The 17,242-nt window shown below is 41.0% G+C and overlaps 1 protein-coding gene across 1 annotated transcript in view; it reads left to right on the forward strand.

Moving 5' to 3' along the window:
• The window catches only part of LOC142677673 (transcription factor ETV7-like), a 66,988-nt gene extending 55,405 nt beyond the window's left edge, over positions 1–11,583 (forward strand). Inside the window, exon 4 of the mRNA XM_075847281.1 lies at positions 10,588–11,583. Coding sequence (XP_075703396.1) covers positions 10,588–10,687 — 100 coding nt within the window. The 3' untranslated portion in view covers positions 10,688–11,583. The remainder of the gene's footprint in view (positions 1–10,587) is intronic.
• Positions 11,584–17,242: the final 5,659 nt, after the last annotated feature.

Here is a 17,242-nt window from a genome sequence, read left to right on the forward strand (position 1 = left end):
TATCTAATCCAATCATGTATGATACTGTCTGCTGGGCCCTATATCTAATCCGATCATGTGTGATACTGTCTGCTGAGCCACTGTATCTAATCCTATCATGTGTGATACTGTCTGCTGAGCCACTGTATCTAATCCTATCATGTGTGGTACTGTCTGCTGAGCCACTGTATCTAATCCTATCATGTGTGATACTGTCTGCTGAGCCACTGTATCTAATCCTATCATGTGTGGTACTGTCTGCTGAGCCACTGTATCTAATCCTATCATGTGTGGTACTGTCTGCTGAGCCACTGTATCTAATCCTATCATGTGTGATACTGTCTGCTGGGCCACTGTATCTAATCCTATCATGTGTGATACTGTCTGCTGAGCTGTGTATCTAATCCTATCATGTGTGATACTGCCTTCTGAGCCACTGTATCTAATGCTATCATGTGTGATACTGTCTGCTCAGCCACTGTATCTAATCCTATCCATAGTTTATAGGGTCGTAGTGCTATAGATATGCTATGCTGTCTCATATACACACTTTTTTTGGGGGCGGACACATATGTATTGGGGCTATTTCCCGGACATTTTAAGCCCTGAGGGTATGTTCACACGGCAGCGTCCGTTACGGCTGAAATTACTGTGCTGTTTTCAGGAGAAAACAGCACCGTAATTTCAGCCGTAATGGCATGTGGAGGCGTCTTTTGCTGCGTCCATTACGGAAGTAACTGAAGCTGGTTTTCCATGGAGTCCATGGAAAACGGCTCCATTTACGTCTGAAGAAGTGACAGGCACTTTTTTACGCGCCGCCTTTTGACAGCGACGCGTAAAAAAAAATGACCGTCGGCACAGAACATCGTAAGACCCATTCAAATGAATGGGCAGATGTTTGCCGACGCTTTTGAGCCGCATTTTCGGACGTAATTCAATGCTAAAACGCCCTAATTACATCCGTAAATAGTGTGTGTGAACCCAGCCTTAGTGACGCCCCCGGCTGCTAGTGCTGCATTGTTGGGTCATTTAGGAGACCCAGCGATGCAGCTGAAAGTGGACCGTCGGCCATGAGAAGTTTGCGGGGGAGGGGGGGGCCCAGTAAGAATTTTTGCATCGGGGCCCATGAGCCTCTAGCTACGCCCCTGGCTAGGTCTTCTTCTTCACTGTCTGACCAACATGAAGTTGCAAAATTATCCTTAGATTTATCTTTCTTAGGATCAACTCTTGAAATCGAGCTTTGATTTTCCCCATAGGCTGGTAATTTCCATTTCTTTACATTTTTTTTCTTTACCTTTTTTTGTGGTTTTGCTGTTTTTGACTTGTTCATCGATTGAGTTTTTTTTGGGTTTGCCCATTATGATCCCTTTCTTATATAACTTGCTGGAAGAACTGTATTATGTAAATAGGACATTTAGGGTTCCCATACTAACCCCTTAAGGTTGCAGCCTAGTTTGGGCCTTAAGGCTCAGAGCCCATTTTTTAAATCGGACATATTTCACTTTATGTGGTAATAACGTCGGAATGCTTAAACCTATGCAAGCGATTCTGAGACTGTTGTCTCGTGAGGCATTGGGCTTTATGTTAGTAGTAAAATTTGGTCGATATATTCAGTGTTCATTTGTGAAAAATTGCAAAATGTAGAGAAAAATTTGAAAAAATAAAATTTTTCTGAATTTAAATGCATCTGCTTGTAAAACAGATGGTTATACCACCCAAAATAGTTACTAGTTCACATTTCACATAAGTCTACTTTAGATTGGCATAGTTTTTTGAGCATTATTTTATTTTTCTTGGACGATACAAGGCTAAGAACATAAACTGCAATTTCTCATATTTTTAAGAAAATTTCAAAAGCCTTTTTTTTAAGGTACCTGTTCAGTTCTGAAGGGGCTTTGAGGGGCCTATGTATTAGAAACCCGCATAAAACAGCGCTATGTGTTCTTAGGAGTCCAGATTTAGCTGGATTGGTTTTCGGGTGCCATGTCGCATTTGCAGAGCCCCAGAGGTATCAAAGGAATGGAAACCCACCAGAAGTGACCCCATTTTGGAAACTACACCCCTCAAGGAATTCATTTATGGGTGTTGTGACCATTTAGACCCCACAGTTTTTTCACAGAACTTATTTGAATTGGGCTGTGAATTACAAAAAAAACAACTTTTTTCCAATAAGATGTTGTTTTGGCTCAAAATTTCTTATTTTCACAAGGAATAAAATACCCCAATTTGTTGCCCAATTTGTCCTGAGTGCGGCAATACCCTATTTGTGGTGATAAACTGCCGTTTTGGCCCATGGGAGGGCTCAGAAGGAAAGGACCACCATGTGGCCTACTGGGGATTTTCTGGTGCTAAGTCATGTGTGCAGAAGCCCTTGAGGTACCAGTACAGTTGAAACCCCTGAGAAGTGAACCCCGTTTTAAAAACGACACCCCTTAAGGAATTCATCTAGAGGTGTAGTGAGCATTTTGACCCCACAGGTACTGTGTAAAAGATAATGCGCAACAGATGGTGCAGAGTGAGAGTTGCAATTTTTCTATATATATATATGCCATGTCAGTTTCCGATATATTGTGCCCAGCATGTGCCACCGGAGACATACACCCCATAAACTGTAATGTGGGTTCTCCCGGGTATGGCAATACCCTACATGTGGCTGTTATTAGCTGCCTGGGCACACGGCAGGGCTCAGAAGGAAAGGACCACCATTTGGCCTACTGGAGCTTTTCTGGTGCTAAGTCATGTACGCAGAAGCCCCTGAGGTAGGGCTCAGAGGGGAAATATGAGGAGGGGTAAGCTGTGCGGAGTGCATCAGGGTAAGTAAAACTGTGGTAAATTAAAAATAAAGGGATGGATGATAAATTTTAAAACACTTTCATACAGAGCTCTGGTTTTTCGGGACATGTGTCACATTGGTATATTTTGTCCTTCCTTATCCCCCTCTTATAGCAGACTTTGCAGCTCTTTTGACTTTTTCCCTTCTTGCCAGTTTGGGGAACTTCTCCTGGAAAGTGTTGCCCTGGTACGATGCGTGTGGCCTCGCTTCCAGAAGTACTGTAGGGCTTCAGGACTTGATCTGACAAGTCCACCCCTCCCATGTACCTACTGTAGTCCAGGATGCAGTCTGGTTTGGGGGTCTCTGTTCTGGTACCTCATACAGGTACATAGATACTGGTGGGACATCTCTCTTGTCTTGTACTTGACACACAATATATTGCTGCTGGATTGTGCCCAGCTCTCACCACTTCTTGTTTGCCCAAGCAGAGTCTTAGGGAGGCTTCTCAGATTTCTTCTAGCAGTGCCGCATGCCGCAGGACTTCTGGAAGCGAGGCAGTTGAAGAGTGGGACACTGGTATAAAAATTATCCAGGTAGAGGTGGTAACCCTGGTCCAGCAGTGGGTGCACAAAATCCCACACAATTTTTGTATTAACTCCCAGTAAAGGGGGGCATTCTGGGGGCTGAATACTGGTGTCCTTCCCTTCATATATCCTAAATTTGTAGGTTTACCCTGATACCCCCTCGCACAGCTTATACATCTTCACGCCATACTTTGCCCTCTTACTCGGCAGGTACTGGCGGAATTGAAGCCTCCCTTTAAAATGTACCAAGCACTCATCAATAGAAATACTATTCTCGGGGGTGTATGCTTGGGAAAACCGGGCACTGAAATGGTCTACTAATAGGGGTCTCCATTTATACAAACGGTCAAAACTGGGGTCATCTCGGGGTGGGCACTGCTCATTATCCGTATAATGTAAGAAGTGAAGTATTGCCTCATTTTTATTTATTTTTTAGGTTCCAGTTTAGTTCTGAAGTTGCTTTGAGGGGCCTATATATTAGAAACCCCTATCAAACACCCCATTTTAGAAACTAGACCCCTCAAAGTATTCACAACAGCATTTAGAAAATGTATTAACCCTTTAGGTGTTTCACAGGAATTTAGAGCAAAGTAGAGGTGAAATTTAATTAATTTAATTTATTAGGCACCATGGTGGTGCCAAAACACCATGTGGTGCCAAAACAGTGGGAAAACCCCCAAAAGTGACCCTATTTTGAAAACTAGACCCCTTGAGGAATTCATTGTAGTTTTCATGGGGTGCACGCGACTTTTTGATCAGTTTTTATTCTATTTTTAAGAGGCGTGGTGACTAAAAAACAGCAATTTTACTATTGTTTCTTATTCTATTTTTTTTTTACAGCGATCACCATGCGCTATAAATGAAATATTCACTTTATTCTGTGGGCGATACGATTACGGCAATACCAGATGTGTATAGTTTTTTTATGTCTTATGGCGTTTGCACAATAAAATACATTTTGTAAAAAATCATTTACTTTTTGTGTTACCTTATTCTAAGAGCCATAACTGTTTTATTTTTCCATCAGGAAAGCCGTGCAAGGACTTATTTTTTGCGTAACGAACTGTAGTTTCGATCAGTACCATTTTTAGGTACATGCCACTTTTTGATCTCTTTTTATTCAATTTTTTGGCAGATGAAGTGACCAAACAATTGTGATTCTAGTACGGTTTATTATTATTTTCTTTTACATCGCTTTGTAGTTCAGGCCGTTACGGATGCGGCGATACCAATTATGTATAGTTTATTTGTTTATTTATATATTTTTATTAATAATAAAGGACTGATGAGGGAAAAACGGGGATTTGTACTTTTATCACTTTTAAAACTTTTATTTTCTTATTTTTACACAACTTTTTTTAACTTTTTTACACTTTTTTTTACTTTGTCCCACTAGGGAACTTGAGGGCAGGAGGCCCTGATCACTATTCTATTACACGCGTAGTGCAGTGTATTAGAGCTGTCAGCTATTCGCTGACAGCAAGCATAGTGGGTCCTGACTTTGTCAGGACCCACTAGGCTTCCGTTGATGGCGTAGCCAGAGTCCATTATTAGTACTCTGGTTGCCATAGCAGCCATCGCGGGCTGCTATCGTGTAGCGGGCCTTCGATTGTGGCTTAACCCCTAAGAAGCCGCGATCGCTATTGAACGCGGCTTCTAAGGGGTTAATCGGCGGGGACCACCGCGATCGGTCCCTGCACACTGAGCTGTGATAGCCTGCTGTCGGAAACAGCAGGTATCACAGCTCAAACATGTGCCGGGGAAAGATGGCGCCGTGTTAACTCAGGTCAGTACTATTACTGAACTGAGCGCGAACGATGCGCTCAGCACAATGTAATAGTACTGAGCTGAGCGGGAAGGGGTTAATACATGTTCTGAACTACTACTGAGTATAAATGATATTCTCTAAATTTGTAGGACGGACCTTTTGTGCTGATAGGTCTAGTAGTAAATTTCCTTTTTAGGTTGAATACTCAGATTAGAAGTTAATCAGAAGACCACAGAGAGTCCAGGAATTTTTGAACTATGCTCTTTCTTGTTTAAATTCACAGTTCTGTAGAAAGGTAATTAGTTGTTCTGAGACCATAGAGATTTAATTAAAAGCACTAAGCACTTGTATAATGAGGAAAAAACAAGGTGGCTCCTTTTACAAAGGAGAGTTACCTCTTATTTCACAGTAAAATGTAGACCTTTATTTCTCTGGTGAGGGCACTCTGCAAGGCTGTTATTTTATCTTGCTGTAAAAGAAAGCATTTACTGCATAAATAGCGTTCTGGACGCCGTGTTCATTTTCCAGTATAGGACAAAATTCAGTCCCCTTTTTTGAGGCCTAGTAAGGGTTTGGTTTCTTCCCTTTCCCAAAGTTATTTTCAATGAAAATGAAGCAAAGAGTGGATGCCTCAAAATGGGACTGGGTTCAAAGTCCTTATGAGTACACACAAAAAAAGTAGCGAGGCAGCACATCCCAAAAAAAAGTGGGAATTTATTCACCCAATGCAGAACACTGGGGGTGCGTAAGCCCACTACAGCCCAATATTAAATTCCCACTTTTTTGGATGTGCTGCCACGCTTCTTTTTTTTTGTGTGTACTCATAGGGACTTTTTACCCAGTCCTATTTTGTGACATGTACACTTTGCAGCATTTTTTCTGGTGCTGTGACATTTTTGTTTTTGTCTATTGCCATCGGTCCTATCACTTTGCACAGAACAATATTGGACTGTAATGGGAATTACATTATGGCTTCCGCACCCACAGTGTTCTGCATTGGGTGAATAAATTCCCACTTTTTTGGATGTGCTGCCTCGCTTCCTTTTATGTCTTCTCAATGGTATGTCCTACCGTTTAGTATCTGGGGAAGGTGACTGATGCTCTCCGTGCAATGTTTGCATACTTTTGGCATGTTATTTAGGTATGTTAGTATGAGTGCCGTTCCTAGCCAAGTGAATAAGGACTCAGTTCGGACGGTGTCTTTGATCCTTTGGTATGTCAGTGGGGTCGGTGACTCTCTGTGTTACACCTCAACAGTGCTTCCCCATCGCATAAACAGGGCGTCTGTAAACGTTAGTGTCTCAGAGATCTAAGAGGGGGGGGGCGCGGGTCTGCCCTTACATGCGGTAGAAATCGAACAGGCTGCGTTATAGTTTACGCCTTAACCTTTTGTTGAAATATGACTGGGGAGAGATTTAATCTCTTGATTGGTACGCCGCTCACCTTTGATGATGTTTCTGAGCCTGCGTGGCAGCTGTCCCCATTGGTGTAGCGCGTGGTCTGAGCATGGTCTAGGCCACAATGGTATTAAACTTGTCTGCAAAGAATCCAGCGATGATTGACCAGCTGCAGAGAATCTCTTTGCACTACCACACCGGTTCAGCTTTCAAAAAATAGATTTAAAGGCTGTGATGTTATTAGATTCTTTTTTTTAGATGCGGAGCTCATGAAAGCACGTCTGCTCAGTTCTCCGGCTAGCCACGCCCCCAGAGGATATCGGTTTTTAACTGTTCGTTTTTTTGCTCCCTATAATCAATGCAGGGACGTAAGGTTAAATATTTCTTATCAACAAAGAACAAGGGTGCTCCCGCAGGACATGTAGATGGAAAGATAAAGCCTGTATTCAAATTTTCATCCAAATATTCCTTAAGGGCTTTCAGTTCTGTTTCCGAAAGAAAGTAGATTCGACCAAAGGGTTATGTAGCTATGGGTAACAGTTCTATTGGGCAATCATTAACCATGTGGAGGTAGCTTATCTGCATTCTTTTTATCACAGACATCCTGAAATTCTTTGTATTGTGATGGTAATTAATCTTTAACCCCTTAACGACCGGCGTATAGTTTTTTTTACGTCGGCCATTCAGGGTAGTTCTTCTGAAGCGCCGCCTTTTCACGTCGGCACTTCAGAAGATTTTTCCCCGCATCATCCGGTGATCTCCTGAAGCCCATGCTGTTGCTAACAGCCTCGGGCTTCAGGACAACGATTGGAGACCACTAGCAGTGTTCTCCGATCTTATTTAACCCCTCAGATGCGGCATTCAATAGCGAGCGCCGCATCTGAGTGATTTTAGAGGGAGGGGTCTCCCTCTCTCATCCCACTGGCATCCCCGCGTGTATTATAATAGCGATCAAAAAGTTTGCACTGTAAAGTCCCCCAGTGGGACTAAAATAAGTAAAAAAAAGTTAAATAAAGTTTGAAATAAATAAATGTCCCAAGTAAAAGAATAAAAAATAAATACCCACTTTTTCCCCTTACAAAATACTTTATAATGAAAAAAAAGTTAAAAGTTACTCATATTTGGTATCGCCGCGTCCGTAACGAACTCAACCATAAAATAATTACATTATTTAACCTGCACGGTGAACGGCGTAAAAAATATAATAAAAAACAACGCCAGAATTGCTGTTTTCTATTCATCCTGCCTTCAAAAGTATTTGACAAAAACTGATCAAACAGTCGCATCTACTCCAAAATGGTACCAATAAAAACTACAAATCGTCCTGCAAAAAAAAAAAGCCCTCATACAGCTGCATCGGTCAAAAAATAAATAAGTTATGGCTCTTAAAATATGGCGACACAAAAGCAAATAATTTTGAAAAAAATGTGTTGTTACTGTGTAAAAGTAGGAAAACATAAAAAAAATCAATATAAATTTGATATCGCCACAATTGTAACGACCCGCTGAATAAAGTTATTATGTTATTTATACCACACGGTAAACGGCGTAAAATTAAGACGCAAAAAAATGACGAAATTTCTGTTTTTAAAAAAGTTATTAAAAAGTTAATCAATAAATTATATGTATCCCAAAATGGTGCTATTATAAAATACAACTTGTCCCGCAAAAAAAAAAAAGTCCTTATACAGCTATGTCGACACAAAAATAAAAAAGTTATAGATCTTTGAATGTGACGATGGAAAAACCTACAAAATTGCTCGGTCATTAAGGTTTAAAATACCTTCGGTATTAAGGGGTTAACAGCAAGTTCAGATATTGATATTCTCAAGTATTGAAAAAGTTTAGGCAGACAATTTAGCTGACAGTACTCAGATGGAAAATGTATACAACGTGTTTCCCAACTGATGAATAGTTTGTGAGTAAAAAGCCAAGGAATTCCCCAAATCACTGAAAACTTTGGAGAAGAAACAGTTGGAAATGAATAACTTCTTGATGATCAGGCATGATGAGAACTTGAAGATGCTTAATTTCATGAGAAAAAGGCCATGATGATAGGGGTCAAATATATCAGAACAAGAAATCTCATGTGTTTTAGTGCATATGTGTATTGCCACTATAAAATAAGATTCTCTGGTGCCAGCAACTTGTCTTCGTCCTATAGTATTTTTTAATCCAACAGATCGTCTCCATTTTCTATTACATCTTTGACAGCGATTGTCCTACGGATCTAATTTGAGCAATAAACAGCATAGTACACTTCAATAAAGGCAAATATTTTCTGTAGGTCGCCTCTCTTTTTCTGCTGTTGTTTTTGAATAACATAAAGTCAAATTGGTTCAGATATAGATTCAGTATCTTTCTGAGTATTCTGACTTGATTGATCGAAGGAGAAGGCAGGATTATCTCCAAATACCCACAGTATAGTCTTTCGTTTTTCATTAAGTCTCTGATCAATTTGAATGCACAATTGCATTAAGTTCTCCAACTTTTCTGGGGTTATCACTTTGGAAAGTACATCCTTCACTTGCTTTGAAAGCCCTCTCTGAAATTGGCTCTTCTGAGCCGCTAGCTTCCCTGTGGTATCAGTTACCCAGCAGCTCTTCTGTGCATTCCGGAACTGAGCACCTTCCTTGCCGCAGATTATGCAGTCTAACTTCAGCTGTGGCATAACAATTAGGATCATCTAAAACTTGATTCATAGCAGTGATACAGTCATCCAAAACATTCAGAAGATTACTATCCTTTTCTACATAAAGAGAAGCCAACACTGGAGCTTCATCTGTCAGAAGATTAATTGTAAGCAATACATTTTTCTTTTCACTAGTAAATTTGAAAAATATATGTAGCATAATTAAAGAGGTTGTCCGAGCACAGGGCAGTGTTTCATAGTGAATAGGAGCAGAGCTGCAATAACCCAGCACGGCCGCAATACAGTGTACGGAAGCCTTCTGCTTCTGACACAAGCCACTGCATAACATCCAAGGCCTGGAAGCATCCCCAAAAGCTGATCGGTATGGGGTCTGGGTGTTACACCCCCACCGATCATATACTGATGACCTATCCTGTAGATCAGGTCAACAGTATGAAAAACCGCTGAACCTTAGAGATGGACGTTGTGTGCTGCCAGCGTCAGGACCTTGTATGTGCCACGGTGCAGACCATTGCCAGGGACTAATGTAGCAAGCGTGAGGGGGATTCGGTCCCCTAACCCTCCGGTCAGGGTTGCAGGGGGTTTGTTACGCCAATGGGTAATGGCGTGTAAACTTGAGACTGTGGCTGAGTGAGCCACGCACATACGAAAGTTGTCTTTGTAATTAAATCATCTCTCTTTGTTGCTCTCCCTATCGATTTTGCAGCTGAGAACATTTTTTTTTTTGATAAGTAGCTCCAAATGCTTGTAGTTCAGCAATTTGTTGCTTCATAGTTGTCAAAGGACTTGTTCCAGGGGATTCCACATGTGAGCCAGACTAGTCTGCTAAGGTTTATAGCAGATTAAGATTCTAGATCATGTAGGAGGGTGATAATAGCAAGAGTAGCCCAGTAACAGCCCAGGATCGGTACACAGATGAGCAGCAACAGGTTACCGCGTGAGGCAGAGACGTGGTCAGGAAAAAATGCAAGTTCGGTACACAAATGACAGCAACATTTTGTAGAGAGAGTCAGAAAGGAACTAGACTTGAGGCAGGAAGCTTAATAGCCTGGCCAGATTTATATAGTATGCCAAAAGGGTGAGATGAATTAAGCAATTAAGGCAAATAATCCAGAGAGGCAGGAATCCATCCTATGGGTGGATTACTTAGGACTAATCCATTATACTGTGCAGAGACTGGAGTCGACTACACTAGTAAAAATAAATTATGTGAGCAGAATTTTAATTACATATAAATTACAAAATTGTATTGTTTCCAATTCTAGAAATGAATAAATAAAAATGACAATGAAACAGAATATCCCTCCAAATATTGTGATACAGTCAAGAGTTTGCATATTCGAGACACAAATGTTCAATTGTAAAATTAGCTTTCTCTGCATATTAAAAACATGTATTTATATGCTGATTAATTCCACAATTATTTTGTTTAGGTTTCTGAGGTCACCTAAAGAGAAACATGCATCAGAGGAGAAACTGCAAACGCAAGACACATATGACTCTGATGAATATATCATTGCTGTTTCCCCTTGAGATATTTCACTAAGGATACTTTCACACTGCAGTTTTTGGTCAGTATTTGGCATCAGTATTACGAAGCCAAAACCACGAGTGGGTCCAAAACATGGAAGAGGTACAAATCTTTCCATTATACTTTTTTCTCATTAGGTACCACTGCAGGATTTGGCTTCCAAATACTTCCAAATACTGATGCAAAATACTGACCAAATACAGCCCAAAATACTGAAAACATGTACTGAAAACATGATGGAGCATACTGAAATTTTTTTTCATGTGGACTCAGCATGTGTTTCCACCATTGTACAGATGTGCCCACCATTAACTTTTCTTGAATTGCGTTGTTATACAATTTGTCATGATACCATTTCAATACAATCTCGCACCTTCTAGTAAAAAACCTATTAACATAGGATAACAAATGGCTGTTGGATGTCATCTGTCAGACACATTCGTCACAGCTATCCAGTAAAAACAAATACATTAAAGCTATGGTTTTTTTTAACATGGGAGTCAATGGGCAATGGATGGCTCAAGAATGGCATCTGTCGGAGGTTTATGGTTTTTTTACCTGCTTGTTTAACATTTTGTGTCACACATTTCGGGATTTGTCGGCTTTAGAAACAAGTTAAGGGTGGACACATCTGCCCCATTGAAATGCAGTAACATCGTATTGAATATCCTTATGATATGAATGACAAATACGCTTGTGTGCATGATGCCTATGGCTGGTGCTGCATGCAACTTCTATTATTTCCTATGAACTGAGAGCAGAGCCAAGTGTATACATATGAAGATAATAATTAAGAAAACTTGTGTTAATTGCCATTGAATTATGGATATGTGCAGTGAATGTGTTATATGCAGTTATATGCTAACATAAGGAAAAAATAATAAAAATAAAGAATAAAAATGTCACAGAAATATTTTTTTTGTTGTGTTTCTTTTAGTCTTCAGCATAGACTGCACTGAATTATTTTTAACATGACCACGGTATCTGCTTGCCAAAGAGAATCTATAAGATGGCCATGGTTTTTTTCTGCTTTAGCAAGAGCTATTGAACATGCTGAATAGTGCCCTAAACAACGGTTAGGGGAGTCATCCAGAAGTGTGCACCATATGCCAATATTTTTTCAACGAGAGGCATCATGTGATTTCGGCCATACCACTTGTGTGCTTAGTCGAGTCGCAGACAAAACTATTTTCATTTGCCAATCAGGCCTGAGCACACACCATAATTAGTATAGCACGCTTTTGCATGGCACCTGAAGCACATTACGTTGAGTATCTCATAGATGCACTATATTAAAGGGGTTTGTCTGGTGACAGATTTCCTTTAAAGATCGTCTGTCACCAGACACAGCCAAGTGTACCCCAATGTCCTATTCAGTTTTGAAAGAGTCTGAGAGGTCAGAAAGGGCCATCATGTGAACCCTCTTGGTCAGTAAAAAATAGCAAAAGGGATTACGTGTACACATTTACATATAGTGTGGTTAATCTTTCAGCCACCAATGAGGAGATCAAGGTCATTTAGTGAGTGCTCCTTCCGTTTAGCAATACGTTTTGTAGATGTTCTGAAATAAGGGACTCTGCTTTATTATGTTTATGATCAACTCAAAAAGTACTGTATAATTATATACACACATACACAAATTTGTGAAAACCATATATTTAAATTATGGCAAGTAAATCTACTGCCAGCGCTTATAAAACGAATATGTAATCTAGGAAAATGTAAATTGCTTAATCCTATAGACTTATTGGGGAAGATGTATCAAGATTGTGCCAGTTTTAGTTCTAACAAGCTAGAGTAAGATGCAACAAATTTATTAAGAGGCAAATGACTCTTAATAAATGTTTTGCATTTTCAGTTGTCCATGCGACACTAAATAAAATCTATGCCAACCTGGAGCTGTCGTAGATCTTTGCTATAATTTTCGCAAGTTGCCAGTTTCTGGTGTAAATTATAGTAAATATGTCGGGCCGAAGTGGGCACGCCCCTTACACTAAGCTCCGCCTACATTTTCAAAAGGGGTCGAAAGTGGAGGATACTGCCCAAAAGATGCAAATTTTGCGACTTTTGATCTGTTTGCAACATTTCTTTGCCAGAAAACAGGCATATTAACATGGCTAACTTTCTCCCATTGAGTATTATTTTACATTCTTATTTTAAGCCCAAGCACTGTACCTTTTCCATCTTAAAATAATGCAAAATTCGATAGAGAGAATTTAAGTCGTCCAGGTACAGTGTCTTCAAACGCTACCCATATCATATAAAGTTAGCTTTATTGGTACACTCCCTTGGACTTGGCAGAGATTTCATGTACAGTTGCCCTATATCGAGAGTGTAGGCTAAGAGAATGCCTTTGATGTGCTATTTATACACACCCATCTTTCCTGCACATTTATGGTTTACATACTGTATACGGATTACAAAATGGCAAAATACTTATTTACACTATTACTCTATTTGTATTGTGCTTTGAAAAAAAGTAAAATAATCTGTCTTAGGCCTCATTTACACGAGCGTATTATACGCGCGTGCGACGCGCGTGCTTTTCACGCGTGTCGTACGCACCTATAATAGTCTATGGGGCTGTTTAGACGATGCGTGAATTTTGCGCTGCGTGAGTGCGTTGCGTAAAACTCACGACATGTTCTATATTCTTGCGTTTTTCACGCAACACGCACCCATTGACTTCAATGGGTGCGTGAAAACAACGCATGCCACACTGACGGTCCTGCGTTGCATGCGCGAAAATCACGCAAGAGCTGTCAAAAGGATGAATGTAAACAGAAAAGCACCACGTGCTTTTCTGGTTACAAACATCCAAACGGAGTGTCAAATTAGAGATGAGCGCACCGAACTTCACCGGGTTCGGCCGAACTCGTTTTAACCGAACCCGGCAAAAAATGTTCGGGTACGCGACGTCAGGAGACAGTCACTGCCCACGGTGCTGAAAGACTTAAACTGTTTCAGCACCATGGACAGTGACTTTCGATCACAATATACATATACGTGTAAAAAAAAAACAGAAGTTCTGACTTACCGATAAGTCCCGGCTCCTTCCTCCAGTCCGACCTCCCGGGATGACAATTCAGGCCTAGTGACAGCTGCAGCCAATCACAGGCCAAGCACAGGCTGCAGCCAATCACAGGCTGCAGCGGTCTCATGGCCTGCCGCGTCATCCTGGGAGGTGGGGCCGGATGACAAGAGAGGGACGCGTCACCAAGGCAACGGCCGGGAGACCGGACTGGAGGAAGCAGGCAGTTCATGGTAAGTGTGAACGTCTTTTTTTATTCACAGGTTGGTGTATATTGTGATCGGCATTCACTGTCGAGGGTGCTGAAAGAGTTACTGCCGATCAGTTAGCTCTTTCAGCACCTTGGACAGTGACGGGCGTCGACTAGCCTCATCTCTATGATGGCGGCTGCGCGAAAATCACGCAGCCGCGCATCATACACGGATGACACACGGAGCTGTCAATTGCCTTTTGCGCACGCAAAACGCAGCGTTTTTTTGCGCGCGCAAAACGCACACGCTCGTGTAAATGAGGCCTCAGGGCCAGTTCACACAGAGTTTTTTTAACACGTTCTTTGACACGGAAACCGTGTCAGAAAACGCGCCAAAAAATTTACGAAAATGCCTCCCATTGATTTCAATGGGAGGCGGAGGCATTTTTTTCCCACGAGCGGAAAAACCGGCTCTCTGGAAAAAGAAGGGACATGCCCTATCTTCGGGTGGTTACGCCTCTGACCTCCCATTGACATCAATGGGAGGCAGAGAAAACGTATGTCACTGAGTTTTTTGCCCGCGGCGCTCAATGGCCAAGGGCGAAAAACGCTGCGAAAATCGGCGTGCAGGCAGAGCAAAATCTGACCCAAAAAAGTCTGTGTGAACCCAGCCTTATGCTGATTTTAACTTATCTTTTGGCACTGCCAAATATCTAACAATTATTAACTCATAACTGCTCATACAAAGGAAAAATCTCATAGTGTACTGTCAGCCGATCACAAACAAACTAATGTTTCAGGTACTTTCCAAAGTGTACGTGTTCATTATCATAGTAAACAAAACGGCTTACTGAGCAAAGTACACTTCCTCACCATTTTTTTTTTTAAATAATATGTTAATAAGGTTTTTTCAACTGTAAACACTACACAAAGTTTACTAGCAAGGCGTCTGGGCATAAGCGCGCGCAGGGGTCTGATGATGATGGTGGTGTTGGGGAGTGGTACGGGGGCCCAAGCTGAATTCTTGCACTCGGGCCCATGAGCCTTTAGCTACGCCCCTGGGTCTTGTGGTGCCAAAACAGTGGAAACCCCCCAAAAGTGACACTATTTTGGAAACTAGACCCCTTGGGGAATTCATTGTAGTTTTCATGGGGTGCATGTGACTTTTTGCTCAGTTTTTGTTCTATTTTTAAGAGGCGTGGTGACTAAAAAACAGCAATTCTTCTATTGTTTTTTATTCTATTTTTTTTACAGCGTTCACCGTGCGCTATAAATGACATATTCACTTTATTCAGCATGGCGATACGATTACGGCGATACCAAATGTTTATAGGGTTTTTTATGTCTTATGGTGTTTGCACAATAAAATAATTTTTATTAAAAATCATTTACTTTTTGTGTTGCCTTATTCTAGGAGCCATACAGTTTTTGTCTTTTTTTCCATCAGGAAAGCCGTGTGAGGACTTGTTTTTGCGTAACGAACGGTAGTTTAGATCAGTACCATTTTTAGGTACATGCGACTTTTTGATCTCTTTTTATTCCATTTTTTGAGAAGTGAAGTGACCAAAAAACTGTGATTCTGGTATGGTTTATTATTATTTTCTTTTACGGCGTTCACCGCGCGGGATAAATAACGAAATACTTTTGTAGTTCAGGCCGTTACGGACGCGGCAATATCAATTATGTATAGTTTATTTGTTTATTTATTTATTTTTATTAATAATAAAAGACTGATAAGGGTAAAAGGGGGATTTTTACTTTTGTTACTTTTAAAACTTTTATTTTCTTATTTTTACACAACTTTTTTTTTACTTTTTAGCTGGATGCCATTGTTAGGCTTGTTAGGCGTCTGGTTGCTATAGCCACCATTGCCGGCCGCTATCGTGTAGCGGGCCGATGATGGCAGCTTAACCCCTAAGAAGCCGCTATCGCTATTGAAAGCGGCTTTCAAGGGGTTAAACAGCGGGGACACAGCGATCAGTCTCCGCAGAAGGAGCTGCGGCGACTGCTGTACGAGAAAGCAGCTGTTACAGCTCCTGTATGTGTCGGGAACACGGCCGAAATGGCCGTTCCTCCCGCGACATACTATTCCAGCGCTGAGCGCGAACGATGCACTTAGCACGAAGGAATAGTACGTCGCTGAGCGCGAAGGGGTTAAGCATCAGTTTCCTAAAATGTAATATTAGACTCCCTTTACAAGCGGAGACAATACAATTAAGCAAATATTTTCTTTACGTTTCCCAGTATATAATATGGTACAATAAATGGTGCCGTGAAAAAGTACAACTTGTCCTTCAAAAAACAATCCCTCATACGTTTTTTTTGGACCAAAAAATAAAAACTTATGGCTTCTGGAAGTTGGGGAGGAAAGAGCGAAAATGAAAAACCAAAAATAACTGTAAAAGTCAGGGGTTAAATATGAGGTTATAGGTAACATAAGTAATAATTCATGGCGTGATATATTTAGTAAAGTCCAGTTCATCTCATTCCACTGTTGGACAGGAATAGTTGGTACACTGAAACTTGTAGAATTTCTAATTCTCTGGATGTAGGGATATGAATCTTGGACAATATGGGTGTAAGTATTAAAGGGGTTCTCTGCAAATAAACCTTGATTACTCTAAAATAAAAAATGTTATACAACTTTATAATATCCTATGTGCTAAAATTTCTGTTTTAACTTTTGCTGTAATGGGATGAAAACACGGAGTGAAAACCCAAAGAAGCCAAATACTTCTCATGGATAGTAATATGCTACAATTGTATCCAGCCTAAGCAATCATCTGTAAACTAAACAGCATGAACTCTAAGGCCTCATGCACACGACTGTAATGGCTTTTATTCTACTCAAATACGGATCCCTAGTCATCCAAACTCATCTGCGACTCATTCGCATATAGGCACGCTGTCCGCAAATACGTACCGTCATGCATCCTTAGTTCATCCGCATTTACGGATCCGCAAAAAAAAAGAAATGGGAGTCTACAAATGATGTCACCACTATGTCGCAACCCCTTGAAAAGGTCACATGATCGCTCTGGCACCATTTTCTCTGGCATTTGTGCTTTGTGAGAGCTCTGATGGAATCCTCGGCTGATATAACTTTGGTTTCTGGCATTTCTTTCGTTGCGAGGATGCACTACCCACGTGTGGTTCATGCTCTCATGCTCTTCTGGACTGGCTCGTCTCTCGGCGATTCGGACAGTAAGCTATGCTGGAAGAAGAACCAAAGAGGAGGAGGAGGTACTGGGTTCACCCCATTGTCTCCCAACAGCCCAGAAAGGTGCATTTCCATACCCTGTATGCAGACCTGCGGCAGCACCCGGACAAGTTTCA

This window comes from Rhinoderma darwinii (genome assembly GCF_050947455.1).
Source record: "Rhinoderma darwinii isolate aRhiDar2 chromosome 2 unlocalized genomic scaffold, aRhiDar2.hap1 SUPER_2_unloc_46, whole genome shotgun sequence".
In the NCBI taxonomy this organism is placed as follows: Eukaryota; Metazoa; Chordata; class Amphibia; order Anura; family Rhinodermatidae; genus Rhinoderma; species Rhinoderma darwinii.